The following is a 27,923-nucleotide window of genomic DNA, read 5'->3' as shown; positions in this document are numbered from 1 at the left end:
CTGGGCTCTTGGTTTGGGGTCTTCAATCTGGGTCTCTTGTAGGGTCTCTGTTGCCTGAGGGTTTAAGTGTCCAAATACCAGAGTTACGGAGTTGATAGTGAAGCGGACATCATCGTGACATAAACACTTAGAAAATTGACTCCCAGTGACCCCACATCACCCCCAACTCTCACATCCTCAGCACCCCACCGCCCCCCATAACTTCTGGGTCCTTAACACCCATGCCACCCTGACCCCCCGCAGCTGGCCTTTTTGAAGTTACCATCTCAACTGGGCAGAACTTCATAAAGTCAGGCGGAAGGGACACTGAGGTTATGTGCGAGAAATACAGGATTTTATAAAGTTGACGGAAGTGACTCCCACAAGCCGTAGGCAGGTGGGTGCTGGCGGCCGGGCCAGCTGGGCATTGAACAAAAGCAGAGTGGACCAGGGACTGGGCCCCCGCACCTGTCTTATGCCAGCGTCCGGGGTCTGCAGAATGGGGGAGCGCGCTGTGGGTGCTGTGTCAGGGGCCCGGGTGCCTGTGGTTGAAATTGGACCAAACACTCGGGTGTTTCTGCAAGGACTTCCCTTCTGACCGTGCTGAGAAAGGGGGCACCAACGGGCGTGTCCTCTGTTTTAACGTGTTTTAACGTGAAAAAGACTCCGTGCGTGGCTTATTCTTGGTTGCTTGTAAGAGTTGGCTTCTCACCGCCCGGAAACGTTAGGGGCAACAAGGAACCTGTTTTCGTGATTTTAAGTCTTATTTTCCACAAAACCCCATTTTTATCATTGGCAAATGATACTTCGGTCTCTTTTCAAGGAACTGACTTTGTGGTTGAAGTTGTGCTCAGATCCTCCATGTGTGTGCGTGTGTGTGTGCGCGCATGTGTACCCAGACGCTGAGAGCCCCCCACACCGTACTGGTTGGCCAGCTGGTGGTCTGGGGGGGGGGGTCCCTGCATATGAGTGTGACGAAGCTCTTCTCTGCAGTGCACTTGCCCCCGTGGCGGCCATCATCCCCCCGCCCCCTGACATTCAGCCCGTGATCGACAAGCTGGCAGAGTATGTGGCTCGCAACGGCCTCAAGTTCGAGACCAGCGTTCGTGCCAAGAACGACCAGAGGTGAGGGGCGGAGCGCGGAGGCGGATGCAGGCGCACGGTGTCTCACGTAGCTTGTTTTTAGTCTAGCTACGTGAATCCTTTCTTTAATGTTTTAATCCTCACGTGTTTACATAAATACGTCTTAAGATTACCTTGCTGAATTACTTACAGCTGTGTGGTGGGGTTTTGTTTTGTTTTGTTTTTTTAAGTTTTTTAAGTTAAGAATGTTGAAGCTACCTAAAACAGGCTGGAGTTCCTGCTTTTCGAGAATCTGCCATTTAGGGGGTGGGGACTGGTGAAGGAGGTGTTGGAGAGGAAGGAGGGCACCTGTCGTGATGAGTGCCGGGTGGGTATGGAAGTGTTCGGTCACTACTCCATGCACCTGAAACGAACGTCACACTGTACGGTAACCAAGTGAAGGAAAATGAAAACTGGAAATCTACCTTGCATATGTACAAAAATACCAGTTTAAAAAAGACGTGTATTTATAAAGAAACACAAAACAAAGAACCAGGGAAAAGAGTCTGCCATTTAATCAAATAACGTGCCATGCCTCGGGTAGAAGCCATCAGCACAGGGTTGCACTTACATGTGATCCCGTGACCACAGACAAGCGTTGGACCTCCTGTGCGTCTGTCTCCCATGTCCAAGAAGTGGGTAGGATCCAGCCATCCTACTGCGCACGGCTGTTGCCCTAACTGGCTTGAGTTAGTCGTTGGAGAGTATGTGGGACTGCGTCTGCTCACAGCGAGCCATTGGTAGGTGCCCTGCATGTCCGCATAGCTGACCTGTTCTTGTCTCTGCTCCTAGGTTCGAGTTCCTGCAGCCATGGCACCAGTATAACGCCTACTACGAGTTCAAGAAGCAATTCTTCCTCCAGAAGGAAGGGGGCGACAGCGCACAGGTACCCATCTGTGGGGGGTGGGTGCGGGTTCCCATCTGCGGGGGCCGGGAAGGCCAGGGGCGCGCAGGTTCCCGTCCGCAGGGGCCGGGGAGACCGGAAGCCGCTGTGTCGCTGCCACACAGATGCGGGAATAGTTGTACTTGTTCTCAGGAGGTAGCAAAGGGCTCTCTGGCCGTACTCTGTCTGGGAGGCTCGTGCTCAGCATGCGCAGTCTGACTTTTCCTGCCTCTCAAATGGGAGCCTGTGTTGGGCATCCCCAGAAAACTTTGACCCCGGCAGCCCGTGGGTGATCAGCGTGTTCTGGACAAAGAATCCTGCCTCTTGAAGCACGTAGTGTTTTGGCCGGCCGTTACTTTTAACAGCTCTTGGTGGAGGCCACGTTCCCTATTTCTTCTGCGTTAAGCGACCCGTCCATAGGTGAACTATAAGCGTGTGGGCTCCTGGCCGAGTGTTGTGGCGCTGTCCATGGTGGGGCCTTTATCCTGGGGGGCAGCTGGCCGTGCCGCTGCATCCCCCCGTGGGACCCTGAGGCCCGCTGGGTGCCGCTCCCCCGTCCTTGTGTGCTCTCTCCTGCTCTGCTCCCCCAGTTCCATGGGTGCCCTCACGTTTTGCTCAGACCTATTTGGGTAGCTGATGTAGGCCTTGCTTCTTATCAGTGGCTTTCTTCGGGCTTTTCTCTGTAATTGCTCCGACTGAGCAAAAACGACTCGTGTGCAGCTGACGCGCACCGCGGGTCTGAAAGCCTTCTCAGACACCTGTCTCCAAGGAAGAGGCAGTGCACCTTGGCCCCCAGCACGGCATTAGAGCTTTGAGAGGCAGTCTGTCCTTCCACAGGGAAAACCTCCTCGTGCTCCCCTCTGTTGTGTTGTAGCAGAAGGTGGCAAGTCTGAGTTTCAGAATGGAGTCTGTCTGTCTGTCTGTCTGTGACCAACCCCGGGTGTCTGACGGCGCCGTTGATCGCCACGTTTCATCTCTAGGCTGCGACCGCACCGGAAGAGGCTCCTGCGGAATCTGCTCCTGAGAAGCCGAGCGACGGCGGGGAGGAGGGTGTGTGTGAGGACTCGGCCGACGCAGGAAGAGGCGGCCCCCCAGGGAAGAAGGAGGCGTCGTCCAGTAAGACGGTGGCGGATGGGAAGCTGGTCAAAGGTAGGCCGCTGCCAGTCCCGCCCTCGCAGACGAGAGGTCGAGGCAGGGGCCAGGAGAGGGGGTGAGGGGGTCGCCACTCCTGGGAGGTCGCTGTCGTAGATCCCCCGCCTCGCAGCGCTTTCCCCAGCTGGGGCGTGGGGCCATGTGGATAGGGGCTCAGCTGAGGCGTAGCTTTGTTCTCGGTCTGTTCTGGCAAGTTTAATGGAAAGGTTCAGCACAGTTCCCGGATGTTTGGCTCCTGCTCGGACTCCCGCAGCCACACTCACGTGCAGACTCTGGTACCAGTGCGATTAGTTGACTCTGGGTCCTGAGGCCGCTCCCAGGCACCCTCCACAACAGCTCTTAAGTTCTCAGCAGGAGTTTTCCACCTGCTCAGACAGACGAGCACAGAAGGAGCCAGTGCACTAGGACGGGGTTGGGGAAGCCACGCACGTGCACCAGCAGGAGGCTCAGTTTGGGTCAAACGTAGGACGCTGCAGTGAGTCCCGCCTGGCGGGGACAAGAGAGGCTGCAGAGTACCACATACCCCAGGGCAGGGCCGAGGTCCCCAGCAGAGGCTGTGCCGCTGGAGCTGCGGGCAGGCGCGCACAGGAGGCGAGGTCGGAGTGGCAGGTGGGTCCTGGGGGAGCGGCTTCCGTAGCAGCCACAGCCAGCTCGTGGGGACCCGGGACTTGGGTCGTCTCAAATGCCACGTCAGAGGAGTGAGTGCAAGTGGGTGGCTGAGGGTACCCTGGGGAGGGGATCACCTGGAGTGCCGATGAGGCTGGGGCCGGCCTCAGAGTGTAGAATGTGGGGTGGGGGGAGGGGCGAGCTTCAGGGGCAGAGAGTCTGAGGACTGCAGGAAGGCCGGTGCTTTGCCTCCGCCTGCCGTGTTGGGTGGGGGCCGGGGGTGATCTGGAGTAGCCAGCCCGGCCCGCACGGACGACTGACTGGGGAAACTCAGTATATCTGAGCCTCTCCTCGCACAAGTTAGCTAAGCACACGTGTTGAGTGGCTCACCCTTCCCGGCCACCTGCAGACTGCCGCTGAGACGACGAAGGAACGTAATCGAGAAGGAAACCAGTTCTTGCCTCAGAAGTGGGGAGAGGTGTTCACTGGCCAGCGCACCTGGAATTTACTCCACAGAGAGGAACACCTTGGTACTCTGGGGTGGTGACCCCCAGGCTGTCGCAGCCTCTGCCAGCCAGAGAGGCGGTGGGTGGGAGGCCAGAGCAGCGGGGAACGCGGTGGCAGGTGGCTTGCCCCTCAGCCACGGCTGCCCCCACACCACCACCGCCACACGGCCCACGTGTGGGACAGTGCGGCTTGGAGCCGCAGAGCCCATGGGTGCCGGGGAGGCAGCGGGACTGAGTGCCAGGGCTGGCGCTGCCGGTAGCCTCACACCTGTGGGAACGGCCTGGAAACAGCCTCTGGATGGTACAATGTGGAAAAAGCCTCAGGAGCACGGTGGACGCAAAGACAGGCTGAAGATGTCCTCAGATTCACAGGGGAGGAGACGGAGGTGGCAGAGAAGAATCCAGAGGGACAAAGGGGCAGGTTGTCCCCAGACAGAGAAAAGGATGAGAAGAATCCAGAGGGAGAAAGGGGCAGGCTGTCCCCAGGCAGAGAAAAGGACGATTGGCCCATCACACCCACGTCTGCGGCAGGAAGAGCCCATAAGGGGTGTCTGGAATTCTGAACGGAAAGTCTTCCGGGTGCTCCCGAGCTCAGAGACTCTTGACAGATGCGTCAGCATTTCCGGAAGAGTGAGTCAGAGTCAGTGCTGCTGATGAGAATGATGAGAATGTTTCTTTTTCTTCTTTTTTTTTTTTAAGATACTTTTAAGTCCTCTGTACACCCAATTTGAGGCTTGAATTCAGGAGCCAGGGATCGAGTCGCACGCTCCACTAACTGAGCTGGCCAGGCACCCCCGATGAGAATATTTATCAAAAAAATATCAAATGCAGCAAAAATGTCAAACAAAAATTTACATAGCTTTGTATGCTTATGTTGGTAAAGAAAACCTGTGACAGCCCTTCAGCTCAAACCTAGAAAAACTGGGTGACTCAGTCAGCTAACCGTCTGCCTTTGGCTCGGGTCATGATCTCAGGGTCCTGGGATCGAGCCCCACTTTGGGCTCCCTGCTCATGGGGGAGCCTGCCTCTCCTTCTGCCTCTGCCCTTCCCCCTGTTTGTGTGCTTGCTTTGACAAATAAATGAAGTCTTAAAAAAACGAAAAAAACAACCCAGAAGGAAAGCATTAAATGCATCTGAGGAACGCGGGGGTGGGGGTGGGGGGCAATGCATGTCAGTAGGGACCGGTGAGGATGTAGGGAAAGGCCGGTGAAGCGTGCCATTTTGCCGGCGGATACACAGCAGACAACGGGTGAAGAAAAGCACATTTTCAAAGTGCATGCGAATCATAACACGTAACCCTAAATTTGAATGAATTTGAAAATAGCTGAAAAAATGGTCTAGGGAAGTGTTAATCGCTGCTGTCGTGTCAAGAAGAGGCAGGTGTGATGGACGCAGGGTCTGGAAGAATTTTGGGGACGGCACCGTTCCGTGACGTCCCAGAACACAGGCCGCTGGCAGGACCGCATCAGGTCAAGTTTGGTCCTGCAAGAAAGAGGAGTCTGGCCTCCCAAGGAGTGGGAATGCAGGGTGGCCTGGGGCCAGGTGGGGCCTGGGAGCAGTCCATGGGCGTCGCCCTGGGTGGGAGCCCACAAGCCTGGCCACAGCAGCGGATCCCTGGTCGGCGTAGGTGTGTCCTAGGGTGTGGCTGGCGCGCTTCTGTGCAACTGACTGATGGCTGGAAGTCCGGCCTCCCATTACAGAAAACAAGTAAATACAACTGCTTCTCCACATCTCACAACAAGAGTTCCAGATAGATTAGGTTTTTTTTTTTTTTTTAAGATTTTTTATTTATTTATTTGAGAGAGAGAGAGAGAGAGAGAACATGAGCTAGGAGAGGGTCAGAGAGAAGCAGACTCCCCGTGGAGCTGGGAGCTCGATGCAGGACTCGATCCTGGGACTCTGGGATCATGACCTGAGCCAAAGGCAGTCGTCCAACCAACTGAGCCACCCAGGCGTCCCCAGATTATGTGTTTGTATGTATATTTTTACATATGTATATGTAAAAAACAAATCATGAAGGGGCTCCTGGTTGGCATAGTTGCCAACTTGGTTTTGGCTCAGGCCATGATCTCACGGGTCAGGGTCTGTGCTGCAGGCACAGTCTGCTTGTCCCTCTGCCTCTGTTTCTCCCACTGCTCCTGCACACACGGTCTCTCTCTAATATAAAATATTTTTAAAAATAGAAACATGAAGATAGAAGAAAATAAAGGCAGTTTCTTTTTCATAATCTAAGAGTTGGAATAGACTTTCTAGAAATTGAAGCCATAAATCCTAAGGAAGGTAAGGAGGTCTGATGGGGGCAGGACCTGAAAGAAATTAAATGACAAATGTCAAAATGTTGGTGACGGTTCACATGGCCGGAGAAGGGGCATTGGGCACACTGTTGGAAGAGCTCAGTGACCAGTGAGGAAAGACAGCGTTGCAAAGAAGTAGTAGACCAAGGACATGGCAGATCGCTCACCAAAGAAGAAAAAACGATGGTCAGAAGATACATTTTTTAATTTTTAAAGTGTATCTGTATTAACAAAATGCTGTCTTTTGCCTCTCAAATCAATCAAGTTATGCATAATGCTCCGATGGGGAGAGGCTCAGGGCAACAGGAGCCCGCGCCGTCTGCAAGCGCGCATGGGCGCAGCTCCTAGAACCGCCACGTGCTCATGCCTGACGACGCCCCGACCGAGTGCTCCCTGCGGGTCTCATGGGCTCTTAGAGGTAAACCCTCGGACGTAGTCGTGGGAAACTGTGAAATACATTGCAACGTCCAGACCAAGAAATGAAACTCCGGTTTTTAAAGATGATCTCTGCTGACACGGGAACATGGCACAGTGTGGCTCCCCGAGTGGAGCAGGCTGGAACGCTCGAGTGTGGCCCCATGCATGTCTGTGCCACAGCTGATCTTTCGTTTTGTCCACCTGTGGTGTCAGTTTTCCATAGAGAACGCAGTCCATTCGAAGGCTGACATTCGTAACCAGGCTTGGTCCCTCACCTGCGGGGGCACACGTGTGCAGGATGGAGGCCTGGGGACTGTGCGCCGCACACTCACTGACCAAACTCCCCGGCCTGGCTCCCAGCCACCCTGGCCCCACGCCCTGCAGCCCAGGGTGAGCAGGCTGTGGATACACGATGCGAAACCCAAAGAGTTGTGGAGGAGAGAGGCCGGGCGGGCATCTGTGAGCTGAGGCTGGAGGAGGAAGCAGCAGCCCCGCGGCCCCGCGCAGGCAGGAGAAGGAAGGCTATGCCAGCGGAGGCGGGACCAGAGCTGCCGCATCCTTGCAGCAGGGGGAACCGGGCTAGGTTCCTTACGTGAAGGAGGGGTTTCCGGTCCCCTGCTCCCTGGCTCAGCTCCTTGGGAAAGTTACTTGGCCTTTGTAGCCTTGGTTCCCCATCTATAAGCAGGAAGCCCAGCAGCATCCCGGACGGGGCTGCACGTTCGTTAGGTGACGCCCAGGGTTGGCCCCTTGCCCCATGCCGTTGCGACTCGCTTCAGCGTCAGTAACGGGGCTCTTTGGCCTTGCGTTTCACACGCATACGTGCCGGGGTCCGTACACGTGTTGTTAGCATAGGAAGTGTAAAATGCGGCGTTTGTTGAGGGCTGGTTTATTCAGTCTGGAGGAAGAGATGTTTTGAGAATCGTTAAAGTTATCTTGGGATGTGCTGCTGTAGCCCCAAGTCCGTGAGCAATTTTGATTGACATTTAAGTGACTATTTTTTGCCTTTTAAGGTCTCTTGGCCGTATGTTAAGGAGATCGTGTTACTATAGGTGGTAAAGGGTAATATTAAACTTGTTTTCTCACAGAAAATGTCAGGGTGTACAAACGCAGCATGCCATGATGAGCGCAGCACCCCACTCCGCCCGCTGCCCTCCCGAGTCCCCGACATCGTAGCCCCTCACCCATAGACGATTTAGCATGTCTGCGGAAGAGGGGACTGTGTAACAGTCCTGCACTTAATGTGGGCTCCCCTAACAAACCTTCATCTTCGTGGCCCCTGTGTGGGGTGTGTTTGTTGTGCATGGGGACAGGCAGTGCGCCACAGATTTTCCGGGGGACTCACCAGCTGTGCCTTTCGCAGCACGTGGCATGTGACTGTGCTCTAGCCCGAGGCAGTTGTGGACAAAAGGTGGTTATGTGGCAGACCTAGCGTGCTTATGTGCTGCAAGGCTTCCGCGGTGTGGAGCCGCAGAGTGCGGATGGTGGGGCCTTCGGGGGCCAGCTGGGCCCCGTCCCTGGCGACCCACAGACACAGCCCTTCTGGAGCCTGCCGGGTTTCGTAATGGAGAGTTTCAGGCGCATCCAGAAGACAAGCATACCTTCCCGGATCCGCTTCCTGCGTTCTCCGAGTCAGCGGTGTGTGCTGCACTTTAAAGTTTGCCTTTGCAGGGGCTCCTGGGTGGCTCAGTGGGTTAAGCCTCTGCCTTCAGCAAAGGTCATGATTTCGGGGTCCTGGGATCGAGCCCGCATCGGGCACTCTGCTCAGCAGGGAGTCTGCTTCCCCCTCTCTCTCTGCCTGCCTGTCTGCCTACTTGTGATCTCTGTCGAATGAATAAATAAAATCTTTTTTTTTTTTTTTTTTAATTTTCCTTTGCTGTGGTTTACTCGAATGTCTTTCATTAGGTAATGATTCATGGTTTTTAAGAGTGAAGTAACGCAGTACAGTCAGGCAGGTGTCATTCAGAATCACCTTCACCGTAGTGTCCGAAGGAGCCAGGGACTCTCAAGGGAGTGTTGCGTGGATGGACACAGGGAAGATTATTTCCTTTCGGGCCTTTGTATTTCTCTTAGTAGAATTCGTAGATATTCTTGGGGAAAACATGGCACCACTTGACATTTTGTGGCGGCCGTAGAGTAGTCAGACAGCATGTCTTCCACAAAGCAGGGGCGTGTTAAAGTGTTTGCTGAATGAGGCACCGGGCCCAGTAACTTTTGCTTTGTAACAAGAGGCTACGTTATAGAGTGGGGTTTTTTAGAAATACCTTTCCGTAGTCGAGTCACATCATGTGCCTGTTTGTCCTGTACAGATTTAGCTATATGCTGAGTCTGGGAAAGGAAGGAAAACCCCGAGAGCAACTGGCCCTTTATAGATGCAGTGACTCTGACTCACCCTCGGTGCCTGCATCCCAGCAAGGCATGCGTGGGGTCCCCCCCACGGGCCAGCCCAGCCCCCCTGCATGCAGCATGCATCTAAGCGGCCCTCTCTGACCACGCAGGCGCTGCCCGCAGCCCTAGAACCTCCCTCCATGTGAGAAGTGGCTCCACTCGCGACGCTACCCCGCCGGCCGATGTGCTTGTGGACGGTGGGGCCCCTGCGGGTTTCTGCTCTGTGCTTCCAGATACCTAAAAGTCTATCACCGTTTTCGCTTTTCTCAATAGCTTCATTTGCTCCGATAAGCTTTGCAATCAAGGCCAAAGAAAATGATCTACTTCCCCTGGAAAAAAATCGTGTTAAGCTAGATGATGACAGTGATGATGATGAAGAAGGCAAAGAAGGCCCGGAAAGTTCTAGTAGTGCTACGAACACTAACCCAGCAGTTACCCCGCCCTGTGTAGTGGTTGAGGAGAAGCGGCCTCAGCTGACGCAGGAGGAGCTAGAAGCGAAGCAAGGTTTGTCCATATGTTTTCAACTTCTTGAAGGAAAAAGTATGTAAACACAAGCTTAACCCGCTCAGCCCGCAGGACAGAGACTGCCAGCCGGGACCTCCAGCCTTCAGACCCCAGAACCGCGGGGGTCCAGTGGGGGTGTTGTACACGAGGAAAGTTCTTGGTTAGAGCCATGAGCACTGCTCTTCACTAAGCGGCAGACATAGCACCCTGGCAGCGTATTTCCAGAGTCTGCCCAGAGTGCCTTCGTGGGGGCAGGGGCCTGTGCTTTCTGACCACAGCCCTGGGCCGAACGCTTGGCCTGCACTCCCGGCTCGGACCCCATGCCAGACAAGGAGACGCCCTGCTGTGAGCCCATCCGACCCTTCAAGGTGACTCGGGCCCCGGCCAGGCTACCAGCTGTTCCGGTACCACCAGTGACGTCAGCTTCTGCCTCTGCTCCCTGGGGCGTACGCTGCGCTTTCTATACACACGCGCACAGGTGAAGCCACATTTGTAGGAGGATGCCTCACTCAGACCTGGCCTGGTGCAAGTCACCGTCCCTCGGCAGGCTCGGCTCTGTGCGTGTGTGTCTGAATTCGCACTGACTGCCGTAAACCGAGCCGTGCGTGTTGGGAGTAAACCTTGTAACGCGGCATCCCTGGCCGGGGTGAGTGGCATTCTGAGGTTTCCCCGATTCCCGCTGGCCCTGCTGTGCAGTCCCATCAACTTTGTGGCTTTGATTCTGAAGGTGAAATGTTAGAAATCCTAATAATAAGCGTTTTGAACTAAGTCTCTCAGAATTCAATTTGCCTGATGCGCCTATCCCGAAATTTGGGTCGTGTTAATCTTGTAGAAAACCGCATTGTATTTCATGGCCCTTTCACCGCCTGCGAAAATCAAAATAGCGAGGTGGTCGTAGAAGACCACATGTTGTAAACGTTTGCTTTCTTCTATGTTTATTCCTTAAGCAAAGCAAAAGCTGGAGGACCGACTCGCGGCTGCGGCCAGAGAGAAGCTGGCCCAGGCATCTAAGGAGTCGAAGGAGAAGCAGCTTCAAGCAGAACGTAAAAGGAAAGCAGCTTTATTTTTACAGACCTTAAAAAATCCTCTGCCAGAAGCAGAAGTCGGGAAAGTTGAGGAAAATCCTTTTAGTGTGGAGGTGAGTTGAAGTCCACATCAGCATTCTGGGTAGAAGTGGGTGAGTGTGGGCCTCCTGCCCCGGGGGTCCCGGAGCTCATGGCCAAAGCTCCCACCAGAGTCCCCACAGCAGGTGCCCGGCGCGGTCACAGAGACTCAGGCCTCTCTCCCCAGCTGGGAACCTTTGCTCCCACGAGCACATGAGGCCGCAGGGGGCTTCCCTGGGAGGGACGCACGTCCGCCTGGGGACACTCTTGGCCAAAACAGTGACTGCTCGGGGCCGTGTCAACATCAGCACTTGAATTCGAAAGCAAACTCAGTGACCGGCCCTCCACGCTTCCTCCCCCCTACCCCGGGCTCGGGCCAGCGCTTCCCATGGTCCGCAGCCTGTCTTGGAGCAGCCTTTCCCCGTGACGGAGAAGGTGCCCTGTGCTCTTGATCACCTGGACGTCTCTGAGAGTCTAGGGCCATGACTCCAGATGGATTTGGGCTGCATGTAGCCGCTGGGTGTGTTTGTTTTCCGAGGAAAGCCTCACGGTGAGTTCCCAGCTCCTGCCTCCTGCTGCCGGCCAAGCCCGCTGTCTCTGTCAGGAGTCGGTCTGGGGCTCGGTCAGGGAGGGACAGAGGCCGACATGCCTCCACTGGGACGGTTGCAGCTCGTGGGGGCCGGGGAGCTGGAACTCTCCCGGTGGGGGGCTCGGAGCGGGCCATGCGCACGTCCTGCGGTCCGCTGCCGTGTGTGTGTGTGTGTGGAGTGGATGGCGGAGTTCGTGGACATCTGCGTGGTGGGCTGTTGGAGCCGACTCTGTCACGTGGCCATAGCTGTGCTTCCTGACAGCGCTGTGCTAGAGCGAAAACTCGGTCACAGCCAGAATTGCTCCGCGTCCGTGCGCCGCGTTCCCCAGTCTGCCTTGTGGCCTCCTCCCGGCAGCAGAATTCCTCCCTGTAAACGCGAGATAGGCTTCAGCTCGGGGTTTTTCCTGTTTATCCATGCACGGCGAGTCCCACCTCTTGTTTTCGAGCGTGTGTTCTGAATCGTAATACGTGGAAATGAGTGTTGATGGTTCTTGTTTAAATCACTGGGTCATTCCCCTTGCAGACCTAGTGGGAGAGATTATAGCTCCTACGCTGTTTCGACAGAAATGTAACAGTAGTAGCAGATGGTAGTAAACGCCTTTAATTGCTTTGAAACAAAAATAATTATGTTGGTAATTGTCATAAGTGAGAGTCAACGTGAACGTGTAGCCGGAAGCAGCTTCTGGAGACGGGTCAGCCTGCCTTTGTGGGCTGCGATGTGCACACGTCACTCGCCGCTGCTGGCACAATGGTCCCCTGCCGGCCCGGGTACGGCCCTCTGGCGTGCGGGCCCCAGGTCGGTGTGAGCCGCCATGCGCAGGGCAGCTGGGGATGTCCTCCGAGGGGTTGGCTCGAGACCCCGCAGGGCTTTACGGCAGCTCATCTGCTTCAACTTCCACTACAGCACCACGTGCCCGTGACACAGACCGTTCACGTGCAAGGGCAAGGCGCCAAGGGGAACACACGCTTCCCTTCCCATGTGTTCCTGTTTCATAATTCCTAGGGAAGTACCAAGTTCTTATTCATTGTGGTTTTTATTGTGTAAAATTACCATACCTACGACTGGTCTTCTTAACCCTTGCTGAGCACACCATTCAGCGGCACTGAGTACACTTCTGTCGCATGCCGCCGTCCCTAACCTCCACGGTCAGGACCCTGGTACCTTCCCGAATGAGACTGCCCCGTGCACCACTGGCTGGGGGCCACTGGCGCCCATGCCGTCCGTCTCCCGTCAGCCTGAATGCCCTCGGGGCCTCGTGGAGGCGGGGTGTTGGTGTTTCCCGGACCAGCTTGGGTCACCTGCCACGATGTTGGTTTTTAAGCTGAATCGTAACCCATTTTATGTGAATGCTGTGTTTTAGTGCTTGTGTATTCTCAAGGGAGAACAATCTGTTTCTACATGTAGATTTAAATGTCACAGTCCAGGGTGCCCTGGTGGCTCAGTCGTTAAGCATCAGCCTTAGGCTTAGGTCATGATCCCAGGGTCCTAGGATCAAGCCCCGCATCAGGCTCCCTGCCTAGTGGGAAGTCTGCTGCTCTCTCTGCCACTCCCCATGCTGCTCTTCCCTCCCTTGCTGTGTTTTTCTTTCTGTCTCTGTTAAATAAATTAATAACGATTTTTTAAAATTTAAATAAATCAGTGTCACAGTCCTAGAACTGCACCCTGTGCGTTACTGTGCGTGCCGGGCTTTTCACCCCGCAGAGCTCTTCCATGTGTCCGTCGGGCTCGTGCTTGTGCATGTTTATCGGGTGAGCGCCTGCTGCCAGCCCATAAGCTGCCCCAGCCTTGGGCGGACGTGCAGCTGGCCCGGTCTTAGGGCTGTGACTGTGCTCCCGTGTCCCACGCACTCACTCCAGTGAGTGGAGCCATAGCACGGGCCCCTGACCATGGAAATGGCCCCTAAATCTCAGGCACTACTATGTGAGCCCCTGACACGATTGTGGTGGGTTTTGTCTCTCTCTGGGGCTGTGAAAACCCGAGTGGGAACTGGCTGTCAGCAGGCTCTGGCGGCTGTCGGTCTCGGCTGGTGGAAAGACGGCACCTGTTCCGTTAGCTCGTGTACGTTAGCTGTCCTGACACGAGTGACTTCCTAGGGGCTCCTGGTGTCCTGGCCCTTGCCGCCCGAGGGCCGCCTCCATAGCCTCTCCACATGTTCTCCTGGCTTCCAGCCTCTCGCTGGGCACGGCTTTTTGTGACAGTTTCCCTGGTGGTTTTCCTCTTTGTCCACCGTGGCCTGGCTGCCTTGGAATTTAGCTTGAAGAGCATATAGCTAGACATGGTGCATGTCGCCGGGTCCCTCACCTTCCCGCTCGCTGTAGGGGCCTCCTGGAGTACACACCCGCTCCGCCCACCGCTGACCTGCGCGTCAAGAGGGGGGGTCTTCCGTGACCAGGTACAACCTCACATCGTAGAGCGGGATTACCGCCGCGGACAGATGGGGCAGTGCGTTGTGGAGCAGTCTGTAAGGCACAGAAAAGCACGTATGTGAGTCCTCGGAAATTCATGTACGTGGCTCGTTTTGGGGTTTGCACTTGGTTCAGAATGAAGAGAAACCAGTGATCCTAAATCTGAGCCCCTTTGCATTGTCACGTGATCATTTGCGCGCTAACAGCCCATTTCAGGACACCTTCAGATGCTAGCACTTTGCTCAAGGTAATGGTCCGGCCGAGTTTATGGGGCCAGCAAGCGATTGCAGGGACGCGAGAACAAAAATCAGCCTCTGTTGGTTGAGCCTCTCTTGTAGTCAAGGCGCCAGCGCACCTCGGAAGATGAACGGGGAGCCTGCTTCTAACCCGGTGACGGCACAGTCGCATCTGTCCCCCAGGGTCGTCCTGCAGGGCAGCCGAGCAGTTGAGCGTGTGGATTGCCTGGGCCTCCGGGAGGCGGAGATGGCGTCTCAGCCGGGCTTGAGGAGCCTTGGTCCTTTGAGAGGTGACCCCGTAGGGAGGGCCGTCCGGGGCCAGGGACACTCACGGGCGGGAGGTGGGTGCCGCCACCTGAGGCAGCAGCGATCAGCACCGCCCGGGTCTGCAGGAGCAGGCAGGTGCTGGTGGGGTGGCCGCGCGGCCGCTGTCTGCCAGAATCAGAGGGATGCGGATGAGGGAGAGCGCTTCCATGGGAGGAGTGTGCGCTGGCCGCTGTGTCGGCGGGAGGGCCGGCGGGAGCCTCGTGCAGGCCCGTGAGTGACTGGGTGACCAGCGGCGCCCACGCAGCAGAACACACAGAGAACAGTGTGGGCGCTCAGCTCCGGCTGTTGGATTGCGTGGGCGGGGGCCGCGCAGGACATGTGACGGGCGGGAAGGAAATGGAGATTCAAACGTGCAGGTTTGTTTATTTATTTATTTATTAGGATTTTTTTTTTTTTAAAGATTTTATTTATTTATTTGACAGAGAGAGATCACAAGCAGGCAGAGAGGCAGGCAGAGAGAGAGGAGGAAGCAGGCTCCCTGCTGAGCAGAGAGCCCGATGCGGGGCTCGATCCCAGGACCCTGAGATCATGACCTGAGCCGAAGGCAGCGGCTTAACCCACTGAGCCACCCAGGCGCCCCTTTTAGGATTTTATTTATCCGGCAGAGAGTGCGCGCACGAGCTGGGGCAGCAGCAGGCAGAGGGCAGAGGGAGAAGTAGACTCCCCCTGAGCAGGGGGCCCGAAGCCGGGCTCGATGCCAGGACCCCGGGATCATGACCTGAGCCGAAGGCAGGGGCTTCGCCGACAGCCCCCAGGCATCCCCAGACGGGCAGCTGCAGAGGACGTGTTTCAGTCTGCAGCGTCAGACTCACTGTCGCGCCTTGAGACGTGTGCGGGTTCCCCCACTCTGACAGCTGACGCGGCCTCCCTTCCCAGGGGAGGTCATGTCTTCAAGTACCTGCTCGTCTGCTTCTGGGCAGTTCGTTTCCCCGCGGCAGGACGTGATGGTTGTTGGGTTCTTGCCAGCCTATTGGCAAGTTCTTCTTTGTGATCAAAGGATGGGCTAGTGTCATTTCCCAGTGTCCTAAACTGGGGGCACTAAGGTTTCGAGAGTCCCTCCTTGAATTCTCCCAGTGCCACTCAGACCTGCCCGTGCGCTCCCCTCCCCCCTTCCGGTTTGTGCTTCGCTCGTTGTTGCTGGAATAATGACATTCCAGCCCAGGAAGGCAGCTCTGCTCGTTCGCTGCCTTCCCATCGGCCTGTCCTTGATTGTGGCCACAGAGGGCTCGGCCAGGCGCCGTCGGAACCCAGAGTGGGGTGTGGGGAGCTGCGGGAGTCTGTCTTCCAGGCTGCTGGTACATGACATTAAAGCGGGTGAGGTGGTGGAGACTCTGGTTAAGGCAGAAACAGCATTTGTGTGCAGGGGTGTTTTCAAGGCATGCACTGTCCTACATGGTAGCCACTAGCTGCCCAGAGTCATTGAAGTTTAACTTGATAAAGATTAAATGGGGGTGCCTGGGTGGCCCAGTCACTGAAGCACCCGTCTTCGGCTCAGGTCACTATTTGGGCCCTGTGCTGGACTCCCCGCTCCAGAGGGGCTGGTGCTCCCTCTGCCCTTGCCGTTCTCCCCCACTCACACTTGTCTCTGGCTCTCTTTCTCTCGGTCTCTTTCAAATAAATGGATAAAACCTTTTTAAAAAATTAAGTCAAATTCTGGAGTGCCTCGGTGGCTCAGTGGCTTAAAGCCTCTGCCTTCGGCTCAGGTCATGATCCCAGGGTCCTGGGATCGAGCCCCACATCGGGCTCTCTGCTCAGCAGGGAGTCTGCTTCCTCCTCTCTCTCTGCCTGCCTTTCTGCTACTTGTGATCTCTGTTTGTCAAATAAATAAATTAAAAAAAAAAAAGTAGTAAAATTTAAAAAAAAAAAACTAAATGAAATTCAAAATCCAGGTCCCTAGCCGCACTGGCCGCACGTGGCCAATAGCTGACCGCCGTGCACGGGCCATGGCTTCCGTTGTTACGGCCGAGCGCAGAGGATTCAGCTGGCTGGCTGTTGAGTCTTTCTTCTAGTGGTTTGAAAGTCCGGCTTGCTGCACAGTTAGGCTCTGATGGCACGGGGTCAGGAACCAACCCCACTGCCCCCACGTAGCTCAACAAAACCAGTAGAGAGTGGCGCTCGTGTTCTGAGGTGGGAGCATGGTGCAGCCCCCTCGGAGATCAAGGATTCACCTCCAGGCACAGCGTCCCCTGGCCAGCTGCATTCTTGGGCCTGACTCACCTCATCACCCACTCAGACCTGAATCCTGGACAGCTTGACGAGGCTCTTGTGCTTCTCCCTCCACATGGCACAGCGACCAGGGAGTTGGAATGTTCTGGTCTGTCCCCTGCTCAGGTAGAGTGTGTGTCCTCTGGAATTCATGGATCGAGGGGGCAGGAAGGGCCGTTGCCCACACAGGCAGGATTTGCTCATGTAGGGGAGCAGGTGTCTACTGCACTTGTCCAAACATTTTGCTTACATTTTCTGAAAGAGTTTTATGGCCCAAGTCGTTACTGTGTGTCCTCGAAAAACTTCCCTCGGTGTCCCTTGAATTTCCCTGGCCTGTCTCGCTATGTAGCAGGAATCCCTCCAGGGTAGCTGAGAGGCCAGTGATGCACACCTGTCCCTTAGCGAGTGATGGGACACCCCTGAGAGGCCTTCGGGTATCCCGCCCTTGTGTTTGCGCAGCCAGAGCCTCGGGCCTGTGCCTGGGGTGCCAGAAACACGTCCCCCCACCCCCACCATCCTGTCGGTGCAGAACGGGCTCGGCCCGAAAACCTCCAGGTGGCATGTCTCTGAGCTTGGTGCCGGCACCTGCTCACGGGTGGGGGCGGGGTGGGGGGGGGTACAGCCTGCATGAGACTATGACCGAGCCTGCCCATCTCCTGCCCTGGTGTGTCCACCGGGCTGTGGGCGGCTCAGCTTCAGAAGGGACAGCTCGGGCCCCAGCAGCAGGTGGGGATGTGGCTGGGGTGGGGGGGGGTGGCTTTAGCAGGAAGCGTTGTCCCCTTATCCAGTGGGCCTTGTCCACGTGGACCACAAGGACCCAAGGAGAGGACAGGAGCAGTTGCGGGATTCTGCAGGCCCTGCCCCGCAGGCGCACCCCTCCCTCAGGCTCAGCACCCACCTTGCGCTGTCCCCGGGGCGTCCCAGCTGGGTCCTCGGATGCCCCCGGTGTTCAGATGCAGAGCCGCAGGGCGTCCCCCAGTCTGCACGGTGTTCAGTTAGAGCGCATCGAGGACCTTTCTCGGGGACGGGGGCAGGCGGCACGCGAGCTGGGGTTCAGGTTCGGGTTTGGGTGGGTTTGGGGTTTGTTCTGTTTTGTGCCTGTGAACTTGGATATTTTACACTATGACGTGGACCGTCAGTGGACGTCGGATTACCACCTTATTTTTAATGGCTGAGCACTGTTTCCTGTCCGGCTGCACCACATGCGACCAGTGCCCTCGAGGGTCGTTTGCATGGTTTGCACGTCGTGGTCGTTCCAGAGTGCTGTGGCATGGGACCTTGGGCGTGCAGCATGCACACTTGGCTCTTCAGAAGGAATTGCTAGAAACTGGCATTGCCCTGATGACGGTCGCAGCTAACGGGCTCCCCCGTCTTCGTCCACCTGTGGGCCTTCCCGCCGTGGGGCCTCGGGGTGCATCACCTCTGTGTGTTTCGCGTGGATGCAGGGGTTTATGGTGAACAGTGTGTTGAGTGCAGGACCGTGCTGGATCAGCACATGCCGACCGGCTTGTGCCCGTGGGGCTGCCTGGGTGAGGACTGCCGTGAGAACCGTGTTTTCCCGCTGGTCCTGAGGCATGACTGGTGCACGCACCGTGCGTGTGAGGTCCGTGGCGGGATCACCGAGGTGTGTGTGACATGATGGCCACGAGGGTTCAGTTAACATCCTTCAACTCAGGCACAGGAAGGAAAGAAGGAAGGTTCTTAAAATCAAAGAGGAACCTCTTAGTTCAGGTCTTCTTTCAAAAATTACTTTCAGATTGATGTAGAGATTCATAAAAGCCCGATGCAGGAGGTCTGAGAATCTCTCGGTCAGTGGAAGGTCGCGGTGATTTATGAAAGCACAAGCACAGCTCTTTTCTGGCCTCGGTGTCCTTGCTGCCACGTTCCCTTGATGAAGTCGAGTACCGTTGGCTGGGGCTGGTGAACGAGCACAGGCTGGGGAAACTGTCGCGTATACTCCTGGCGTCTGCCACTTCCCCGGAGACCAGGGCGATGTTTTAGAGCCGTAGAAAAAGATGTGCTCCTTTCTGAGAGGTGTTGGTGCGTTAAATGGTATGAGGGCCCCATTTTGAAATTTGAAATTTTATGTGTGCGCATTTTGAAATGCCCTACTTTTCCTCTTAACATCCCGATGTTTGCTTCTGTCCCCAGGAAGCCAGTTCTGTGTCCTGTCCGCTACTGGCTGGAGGCAGAGCTCTGCCCACTTCCGACGTTAAGCCCCCGGAAGGGCCCTCCAGCAAAAGTAAGGACCCGCCGAGGGAAGAGGAGAAGGAGAGGAAGAAGAAAAAGCACAAAAAGCGGTCTCGCACAAGGTCGCGCTCCCCCAAGTACCACTCGTCCTCCAAATCCAGGCCCAGGTCCCACTCGAAAGCAAAGCACTGTCTCCCCAGTGCCTATCGGACAGCGCGCCGTTCTAGGTGGGTGTACAGGGCGCCCATGGCGTGGGACTGCCGTGGGTACTGGCTCCTCCTTCCCCAGAGCGGCAGGGCCAGCAGGGGCGAGCACAGACCTCCTGACAGCTCACCTGCAGGTCCAGCTTGCAAACCCCCGTGACATCTTTCCAGGTTGTCTCAGAGTTTGATTTCTAAAGCTACAGCCAGGTTTTTTAAGAACAGATCTATGTAAGTTTTAGCAGGTTTGTTCAGTATGTAAAACTCACGGGTGGGGTGTCTCGTTTTGTCCGTGTGGCCTTTCCCGTGCTAAGTGCCCGTGTGCGTGCTGTGACGGGGGCTCGGCGTGGCTCCTGCCCGACGTCCACGCGGGCGGCACCCGTCTTTTCCCTCCGTCCATTTGCCCTTCTGCCCGCCTACAAAAGGCGCCCTTATCTGCCGGGTGTGAGAGCAGGTGAAGACTTGAGGCCGCAGGAACAACCGCGGCCCTTAAAGGGTCACAGAGTTCACTGCCCAGTGAAGCAGTTTTGTCTGAAACAACTGCAGCAGGTTTAAAACCTCTGCCTTTAAACCCTGCCTCCCGGCCTGCAGCCTATTGCTCGGCGTTGAGTGGGGTCCGGCGTTGAGTGGGGTCCGCCGGCTTCCTCTCCGGCGCGGCCTGCAGGGACCGCGTCTCTCCTCTGCAGCTGATGCGCGCCCGCCTCCTTTCCTGGGAAAGCGCGCACCCGGCGCGCCCTGTCTCAGACGCACCCGCCTCTCTGAGTACGTCCCTGTTTCTAGCCTCAAAGCCCGACAAGTGTGGCAACAGTGAAATTGGATTTTCTCCACGTAAACACGTTTGCTCCTCGGCTGTGTGCAATTCTGGTCGTTCTTCATAAGTTCCATCTTGACACACACACCCCCCGCACAGACACACACGTGCACACCCAGACACACACCAACAGACCTTGTTGTTCTTTCATTAAATGAACAACTTTGCTGATAGCATTTCAATTTTTGGAAGCTCCCTGAAATTTGTAGGTAAATATCAAAATGTTTTAAAGTTTCTTTTTGACAGAGTTTCTTAAATGGTACTGTGTAGTGGACATAAGTCCCGTCGGCCCACACCAGCCCTCTGAGCAGTAGCGTGCCCGGTAAATTCTGGCCCATTGTCCTTCACCGCACGGCTTTAACAAGGGCGACCATGAGGCGCCCCTGAGCTCTCGTCTGGGGGACTGGCAACGATGAAACTCATCCCATCCGCAGTGCGAGCCACGAGCTGTGCTCTGATCCCGAGTGTTCTGCACATAGAGCACCAAGTGTAGCCCATCCCCAGCTGTGGTGGCGGGGAGGGGGTGGCCACCAGCGTCTCCCCAGCTTGTTCTCATCACAGCTGCAGTGCTCGTCTGACTCTGAGTTGTGAGTTCTAGGTTTTATGTGCTTTTTAATTGACTGTAATAGAGTAAGGCATTTTATATGTCATTTAATACTTTTTTTAAGGTTTTATTTATTTGAGAGAGAAAGAGCACACGAGAGGGAGCATGAGTAGGGGAGGGGCAGAGGGAGAGGGAGAAGCAGGCTCCCCACTGAGCAGGGAGCCAGATGCGGGACTCAATCCCAGGACCTTGGGATCATGACCTGAGCTGAAGGTAGACACTTAACTGACTGAGCCACCCAGGTGCCCCTATTTTAATACTTTTTAAATAATTGTTTTTGGTTTTTATTTTTTGAGAGAGGGAAAGGAGGAGCAGAAGGAGAGGGAAAGAGAATCCCATGCAGGCTCCACACCCAGCACAGAGCCCAACACGGGGCTCCGTCTCGCAGCCCCCAGACCATGAGCTGAGCTGACGGAGCCACCCAGGCGCCCCTAAATCATTGTTTTAGGAAAGATTCAGAGTTACATACTTTGTATCTGAATATATTTTATATTTTTCTGTATGTCCAATGCTGACAAGTGCAAAAAGCAAAATCCTAATTCTTAGTGTGTAACCTTGAGTTATAAGAAAAAAGTTAAAAATTTTCTGCTTTTGAGTTCTGTGATGGCAGACTGCCAGCTTCACCTTAATTTGACCTACAGTTAAAATTACCTGTCCCCAGAGCTGATTTTTTCATGACGCAGGCTGTTCTAGTTGTAGTGGCTGAGTGTCTCCATGCTCCTTCCGGTGGACTGTGTGTACGTGGGCTGACTTCTCCATCCACTGAGGCAGCCAGACCCTCTGGCCTCTCACTGGCAGTTCATAGGATATCAGGGCAAAGTGCACTTCGTTATAAAATCATAAAAATTATATCGTGACACAATTGGTAATCCGTGATGTTTTGCCTTGAAAAATCACGTGTGACAACGATGCTTTTTGAAGCCGGACCCCTCCAGGCTCGGGGCTACGGGGCTGAGAGGAGAGACCAGCTGTCCCTCGGCCCCGGGGCCGCTCAGAGGAGATGGCGGCTCACACCAGTCTCCAGGGGTGTCCTGCCTGGGCTCGCAGCTGATAGCCGCACGTCTGCTTCGTTTGGGAACGCGGCATGTGTCCCTGGGCGGTCGCCCCTGCTCTCAGTCCAGGCTCTGCCAGCTTGGATGACCCCAGTGGGTTTACACTGCAGCAGATTTAAACCAGGAGACACTGGTGTTCTCAGTAATTAAATCTGGATGTGTGAAAAATACTTCAATTTTTAACCAAATCTTGAAGTTGCTAAAGACAGTGTCATCATTGTCAACTGTCTTTTCAGATAGCGCTACCCTTTACAGTAAGGGACCTGTCAGACTGTTCCTGGGCCTGATGCATGACTTGATTATTATTTTTTTTTTTTTAAGATTTTATTTATTTATTTGACAGAGAGAGATCACAAGTAGATGGAGAGGCAGGCAGAGAGAGAGAGAGAGGGAAGCAGGCTCCCTGCCGAGCAGAGAGCCCGACGCGGGCCTCGATCCCAGGACCCTGAGATCATGACCTGAGCCGAAGGTAGCGGCTTAACCCACTGAGCCACCCAGGCGCCCTGATTATTATTTTTTTAATAAATTTTTTTTTTTAATTTATCTGACAGAGAGAGATCACAAGTAGGCAGAGAGGCAGGCAGAGGGGGAGGGGAAACAGGCTCCCCGCTGAGCAGAGAGCCCAATGTGGGGCTCCATCCCAGGACACCAAGACCACAACCCCAGCCAAAGGCAGAGGCTCAACCCACTGAGCCACCCAGGCGCCCCACGACTTATTTCAGAAAGACTCCTGCCACCAAGTAAAAGGCACATTCATTTGTCAGTATTTGTACTTGCAGAGTTCTGTGGTTGAAATGTATTTTCTTTTACATACTGAATTACTGAAGTGCTTTGTAAGGCGTAGAAGGCTAGGGTTAGACAGGCCCTTTCCTGGCAGCCGTGATCTCTGTGTGAAGGTAAGTGGCGTTCGCATGCCTACGGTCCGAGTGCTCAGCTCGTCGAAGCTGTAGGGCCCTGGGTCTCCAGAGGCAGCAGGGCCATTTCCGAAATCAGTACGTTGCTTCTTAGAAAGTGCAGTGATTACTGCATAGTGCTTCGTGTGTTTTAAATCAGCATTAATTGAAATGTAAGACTTTTTTCCTCCTCTTTTTTTTGTGAGGATTTATTTATTAGAGAGAAAGCACACGCAGGTGGGGAGGAGCAGAGGGGAGGGAGCGACGCCAGCAAGCTGCATGCTCCGCCAGAGCCCAATGCGGGACTCAGTCCCACGACCCTGAGACCAGGACCTGAGCCAAAATCAAGAGTCAGAGGCTCCACCGACCGAGGCACCCAGATGCCCCTCTCTGTGCTTTCCGCTTCTGTCTCACCAGGTTCTCTGCTGTAAATGGAACAAAGTAGTAGTCCTCAGGCCATTAGTGTATCGCCTAAAAATTGAGCTTTAATCGTTAGATGTTGTTAAAATCTTGTAAGACTCTAAAGCTTAAAGTGAAGCTACTTGAAGAGCGCTAGAGAAGATCACCTTCGGCCTCTGTTCCATCGGCTCATCAGTATTTAAGTGGCGGCCGAATGGGGGCAGGTTCTGGGTAGAACTCTGTGTCCCCAGTATTGGGGGCAGCGTCCACACAGTCCCCAGCTCCTTCCAGACTTATGCTTGGGAATGAGCTAGGGATTAGAATGACATTTTCTTTTCTTTTCTTTTTAAGATTTTTTTTTTAATTTATTTGACACAGAGAGAGATCATAATTAGGCAGAGGCAGGCAGGGAGAGAGGGGGAGGCAGGCTTCCCGCTGAGCAGAGAGCCCGATGCGGGGCTCGATCCCAGGACACTGGGATCGTGACCTGAGCCGAAGGCAGAAGCTTAACCATCTGAGCCACCCAAGTGTCCCTAGAAACATGTATTCTAAGTCAGAGTTAATATTTGGAAACAGCAAAATTGGGGTAATGATGGTCATTCATACAATCTCATTCTGCACAGGGTTCCCAAGAGGTGACGCTCAGTGCTTAGCTTGCGGGTGAGGGCCAGGGGTTCCCCATTCTGTGGAGCAGACCCTAACCCAGCAGATGCCTGCGGGCTCTCTGCATCCACAGTGATGCAGGGACAGCTGGCCCTTTGGGAGCTGCCTAGGTGGAGTGTGGTCAGCTGTGGGAGCTCTTGGCTGCTCAGGCCGGTGAGCACTGGACCCTGCTACCCCATGCCCGCCAGGAGCTGCTCCAGAGCGGTGGAGGGACAGGGCAGGGGTGCTTTCAGTGGTAAACGCAGGAGGAAGAAGCTTTTTGCACACAGCGCTGTCATTCAGGTGAAGAGCTGCGCTCCGCTGCTACCTGAAAGCAGACCGCTGTTTATGAGCCACAAGAAAAAGTGTCTGAGTCCCGTCGTGCGGGTTATTTACTTATAAAACAGAGCTCCTGTTTCTGGCTTTGTTGCGATACCAGTATTAACGGCCTCATTAACAGAATTAAAACATCAGTGCTTCTTTCATTAACATAAAACCTAAGGGGGGCCTAAGGGGCTCCGTGGGTTAAAGCCTCTGCCTTCCGCTCACGTCGTGGTCCTGGAGTCCTGGGATCGAGCCCCTCATCGGGCTCTGCTCAGTGGGAAGCCTGCTCCCTGCTCCCCTCTATCTGCCTCTCTGCCTACTTGAGATCGCTGTCAAATAAATAAATAAAACCTAAAAATAAAGAAAGAAAGAAAACGTAAGTATCATGTTACAAAGCTTACTGCCCTTGGTACTGAGCGGGCTACTTTCCCAGAGGACTCCACATCTACTGGGGACAGCCACCTCCCCTCAGAGACCTGGAACAGTCACTGCAGAGTGGTATTGTGTGATGGTTAGGAATCAGCAGGCACTAAAAACTAATGCACGTTTCCTGATTATCGAGTGTATCGTTCTCCGTGTGAGCATACCATGGGTGTAGAGGTCTAATTACGCAGAGCTTTCTCTGGGGCTCTGCTCCCACCCCAGCCGGCACCCTGAATTCTCAGTGCAAAGTATGCACCTTCATGTCGCAGGCCCCAGCCTCCTCGGGGCCCCCTCGCCCAGAGCGCAGCAGGGCCCCTCGCCCAGTGGGAGCACCGACCGTAGCAGCTGTCAGCAGCTCCTCTCCCCGACTCCCGGAGCTCTTTGGAGGGGAAACCCGGTAAAACGTTGAGGTGTCTGATGGACCTCATCCTCGTAGTTTGTAAATATTGGGAAAGGTCTGGAAGAAAAACCGTCAACACCATTTTGTAAGCCAGAACATGGTGGTGCTGGAGAAGACGAAGCCAATGATGGTTTACCTGGGGCCGATCTTTCTCAGGAGTGACGCAGGGTTCTCTGTGACGCAGGAGCCGGGACCGTGATGATAAGCTGATGTTCGGAACAACGGTGTGTGTTATTGGGGGGGGGGGGTTGTAATTAAAATGATTCGGTGTGGAATCCTTTATGGCAAAATCAAACTGCTCTTTTTATTATTTTTGAATGGGTTGTCATAGAAACAGAATGAAAAGAAATTGGTTTTTTGTCCAGATTTCTGCTTACTCTTTGTCTTCTTAAAACAGTAATTTCACTGAATGAACAAAAAAAGAGAATCCTAAACGTTTCATTACAGGACCCTCCTCGGAGGGCCTTGACCCCTGGTGGGTGAGGATCTGGAGTCGGTACTCCAAGCACCGGTTGCCATGAGTGGACAAGGTCACTGCCCAGATAGAGCGAGTGTCTCTCCAGGAACCTGAGAAGGAAAAAGGAGATATTTTAAAGGATGGTTTTAATCTGGGGCATCTCCCAAACGTAAATTATCTTGAGAGGCGCATGCTGGGAGTTGAACTGCTGTGGCCGGCTCAGCATCTACACCGCCAGGCTGTGCGGAGGGTGTGAACGAGAGAGGGTTCGAAGTAGTGGCTCTGGTTCGCCTGCTCTCTTCTGCTGCCAGTGCTCAGAACGAATAGAAACAGCTTGCCTGAATATCAGCGCTTTTCCTGTGTCATTTGGATCGAGGGGTCTGTGAGCTGAAAATGGTTGAGGGCAGTAAAACGCAGAGGCAGAAGGAGGACGCGAAACCGCAGGCCTGAATTGGCTGTCAGTCACCCGGTCAGCCCTGGAATCGGGCAGCATTGGTGCCGCGGGCCGCTCGGACCAGCCTCGTGCGTGCTGTGCCCTGGTTATGTTGGGCAGCAGTGTGCTGAGTGTTCTGGACTGGGAGCAGAGTCACTGTCTGCCTCTGTGTCTGGACTCAGTTCCATGTCAGTGGAGTAGTGAGGCCAGGGAGGGGGCCACTACTGTGCCCCCCCAGCAGCACAGAGGCGGCACCTGTCAGGCACCTGCAGACCCAGATGAGGCCCATCACTGCCTCAGCATGGACGTTATCGCCTGCCGGCCGCACGGACTAAAACTCCTCTGTTCCTCTGCCCAGGTCACGATCCCGGTCCCCTCGGAGAAGAGCACACTCTCCCGAGAGACGGAGGGAAGAAAGGAGTGTCCCCACTGCCTACCGGATGAGTAACAGCCCAGGCGTCAGCAGGAAGCGGACCCGGTCCAGGTAGGCGACTGAGTCCATAGACACGGTCTGTGGTGCTGGGCATGCGAATGTGTGTCCGCAGGGCTGGCAAGAGCCGGGGAGGCAGCCCTCGGCAGACACTCAGCCCCTGGCAGCTCCTCTGTTCCTCCTGGAGCTGACTGCAGAGGGACCTCTGTGTCCCTGGGGTCGGGGTGGCATCGGGAAGTGCCCAGCACCAGCCCCCGGGATCTAGCTACCCCGCCGGACCCGCACACACAGATGGAAGGAGAGAAGTTTGAGTCCCAAGTGAGTCCCTGCCACTCCTGGGCTAGCGGGTGCTGTGGGCAGGACCACAGAGTCGTCCCGGGCTGAGAGCAGAGGGAGCTCCTCCCCTTGACAGCTGTCATGGTCTCGGGATGCTAGAGAGACCGGCTGCCGTGTCCTCTATGGTAGGCCTCTCAGCCAGGACGCCTGGCCCCCAGCCTCCGACTCCCGGCCCGCCGGCGTCCCCAGCCCCTCCAGTGAGAGAGCACCACCAAGTCACAGCACAGGAAGTCCTGGCACCCCGCCCCCGTGACGGGACACGTCTGGGCCGTGTGGGCCTGTCTGGGGCCTGCTGGCGCGCCTGCCAAGCATGGTGGTGGATGGGGCCGCCCCCAGGAGTTTCCATCTCAGCGATAGGGCACTGCGAGGGCATCATCTCGCATGGGGGCTGCCACCCCACGGCCTCCCATCACTCACTGTTCCTTTCTCCACGAAAGGAGGAGCTCTCGTTTCTCGTGTCATTGCATGGGAGCGTTGCCCAAGCCCTGGCTCAGGTAGCTGGGCGAGGAGCATCGTCCCCGTGACATACCGGCCCAGAGAAGGCGGGGGCAGGGGTTTGTGCGCGTCTTTGCTCTGGTTTCATGACTGCTTCCGCATGTATGTGAGTTGGGACACTTGGGGTTCCCAAGCCTCCCAGACGACATACCTGAATTACAGGTGTCAGGGGCCCTGCCCTCCCCAGGTCCTGCCTGTCTGCAGAGGACACAGGTCGAGCAGCCTCAGGGGCCCCTTTGCCCCTGATAAGCAGCGGGGCTTATCGTGGCCGCAGCTCTAGAAAGACATTCCTAACGGGGAAGCGGGCCTGCAGTCTGCTCGCTGGCGAAATGTGATCTTTCTCTGGAAGCCACGAGGTCCACGCGGGGGTGCAGGCGGCAGAGCCGGCAGATGGGCTCGCCGCGCAGGCCGAGTGCGCTCCGCCTGGGGCCCTGCTCCCACGGGAGGCGCCCGCCCTGGCCCGGACCGCGTGATGGGCTCCAGGTCCACCTCCCGTTGTACTCCTTGCCCTTGTCACTGTTGAACATTTCAAATTCATGGTCACCTCCGGTGTATGTAAAGGGCATGGTCTAAAATTAATTCTTGCAACAGAAGATCTCTCCCCACAGAAGCATTCTGGCTTTGGCCTCAAATTAACCTTTGCGTTCAAGGAGCCACCTCAGGAGAAGGCGGCGGTTCTGTCAGGAATGTGAGAACGTGTGTGATAGCTGGAGCTTTAACGAGTAGTGCGAAGCGAGTGAAGGCTCCACCGACCGCAGAGCCGCGCTCCCTGCCCGATCGGGTGGGATTCCCCCAGGCGCCTGACTCTGGGCAGTGGGAGGATGCGCCGGGTCCAGTGGGGCCAGGAGAGGGCACGTGTGCTGCCGTGGGTCCAAGCCCATGAATCCAGCAGTCACCACTCCCCTGCAGCCTTCCACGCAGAGCAGGGGTGAGGCCGCTCTTTTCCCGTGGCAGCAGGGGGCCTGTTCAGCCCCCGAGTTGAAGGATCATCTCTACAAGCTGATCTCTGAGTGCCTCTTTCACTGACTTCCTGTTTCAAAATTTTTTTGGTTTATCAGATAATTTTACACTCACCGTTGAAAACAGTGCAGGGAGCGTGCATGTGCGTGTGTCAGCCTGA

At 55.4% G+C, this 27,923-nt stretch overlaps 1 protein-coding gene across 2 annotated transcripts in view; it reads left to right on the top strand.

Moving 5' to 3' along the window:
- Positions 1-27,923, top strand: part of SFSWAP (splicing factor SWAP) — a 69,179-nt gene that overhangs the window by 31,326 nt on the left and 9,930 nt on the right. For both annotated transcript variants that reach the window (XM_047696815.1, XM_047696816.1), the window contains exons 9-15: positions 973-1,104; positions 1,894-1,987; positions 2,965-3,133; positions 9,618-9,848; positions 10,796-10,986; positions 18,866-19,131; positions 25,901-26,026. In XM_047696815.1, coding sequence (XP_047552771.1) covers positions 973-1,104; positions 1,894-1,987; positions 2,965-3,133; positions 9,618-9,848; positions 10,796-10,986; positions 18,866-19,131; positions 25,901-26,026 — 1,209 coding nt within the window. The remainder of the gene's footprint in view (positions 1-972; positions 1,105-1,893; positions 1,988-2,964; positions 3,134-9,617; positions 9,849-10,795; positions 10,987-18,865; positions 19,132-25,900; positions 26,027-27,923) is intronic.

The sequence above is a fragment of the Lutra lutra genome, chromosome 12 (genome assembly GCF_902655055.1).
Source record: "Lutra lutra chromosome 12, mLutLut1.2, whole genome shotgun sequence".
Classification (NCBI taxonomy): Eukaryota; Metazoa; Chordata; class Mammalia; order Carnivora; family Mustelidae; genus Lutra; species Lutra lutra.
This window is presented reverse-complemented; position numbering and strand designations above follow the sequence as displayed.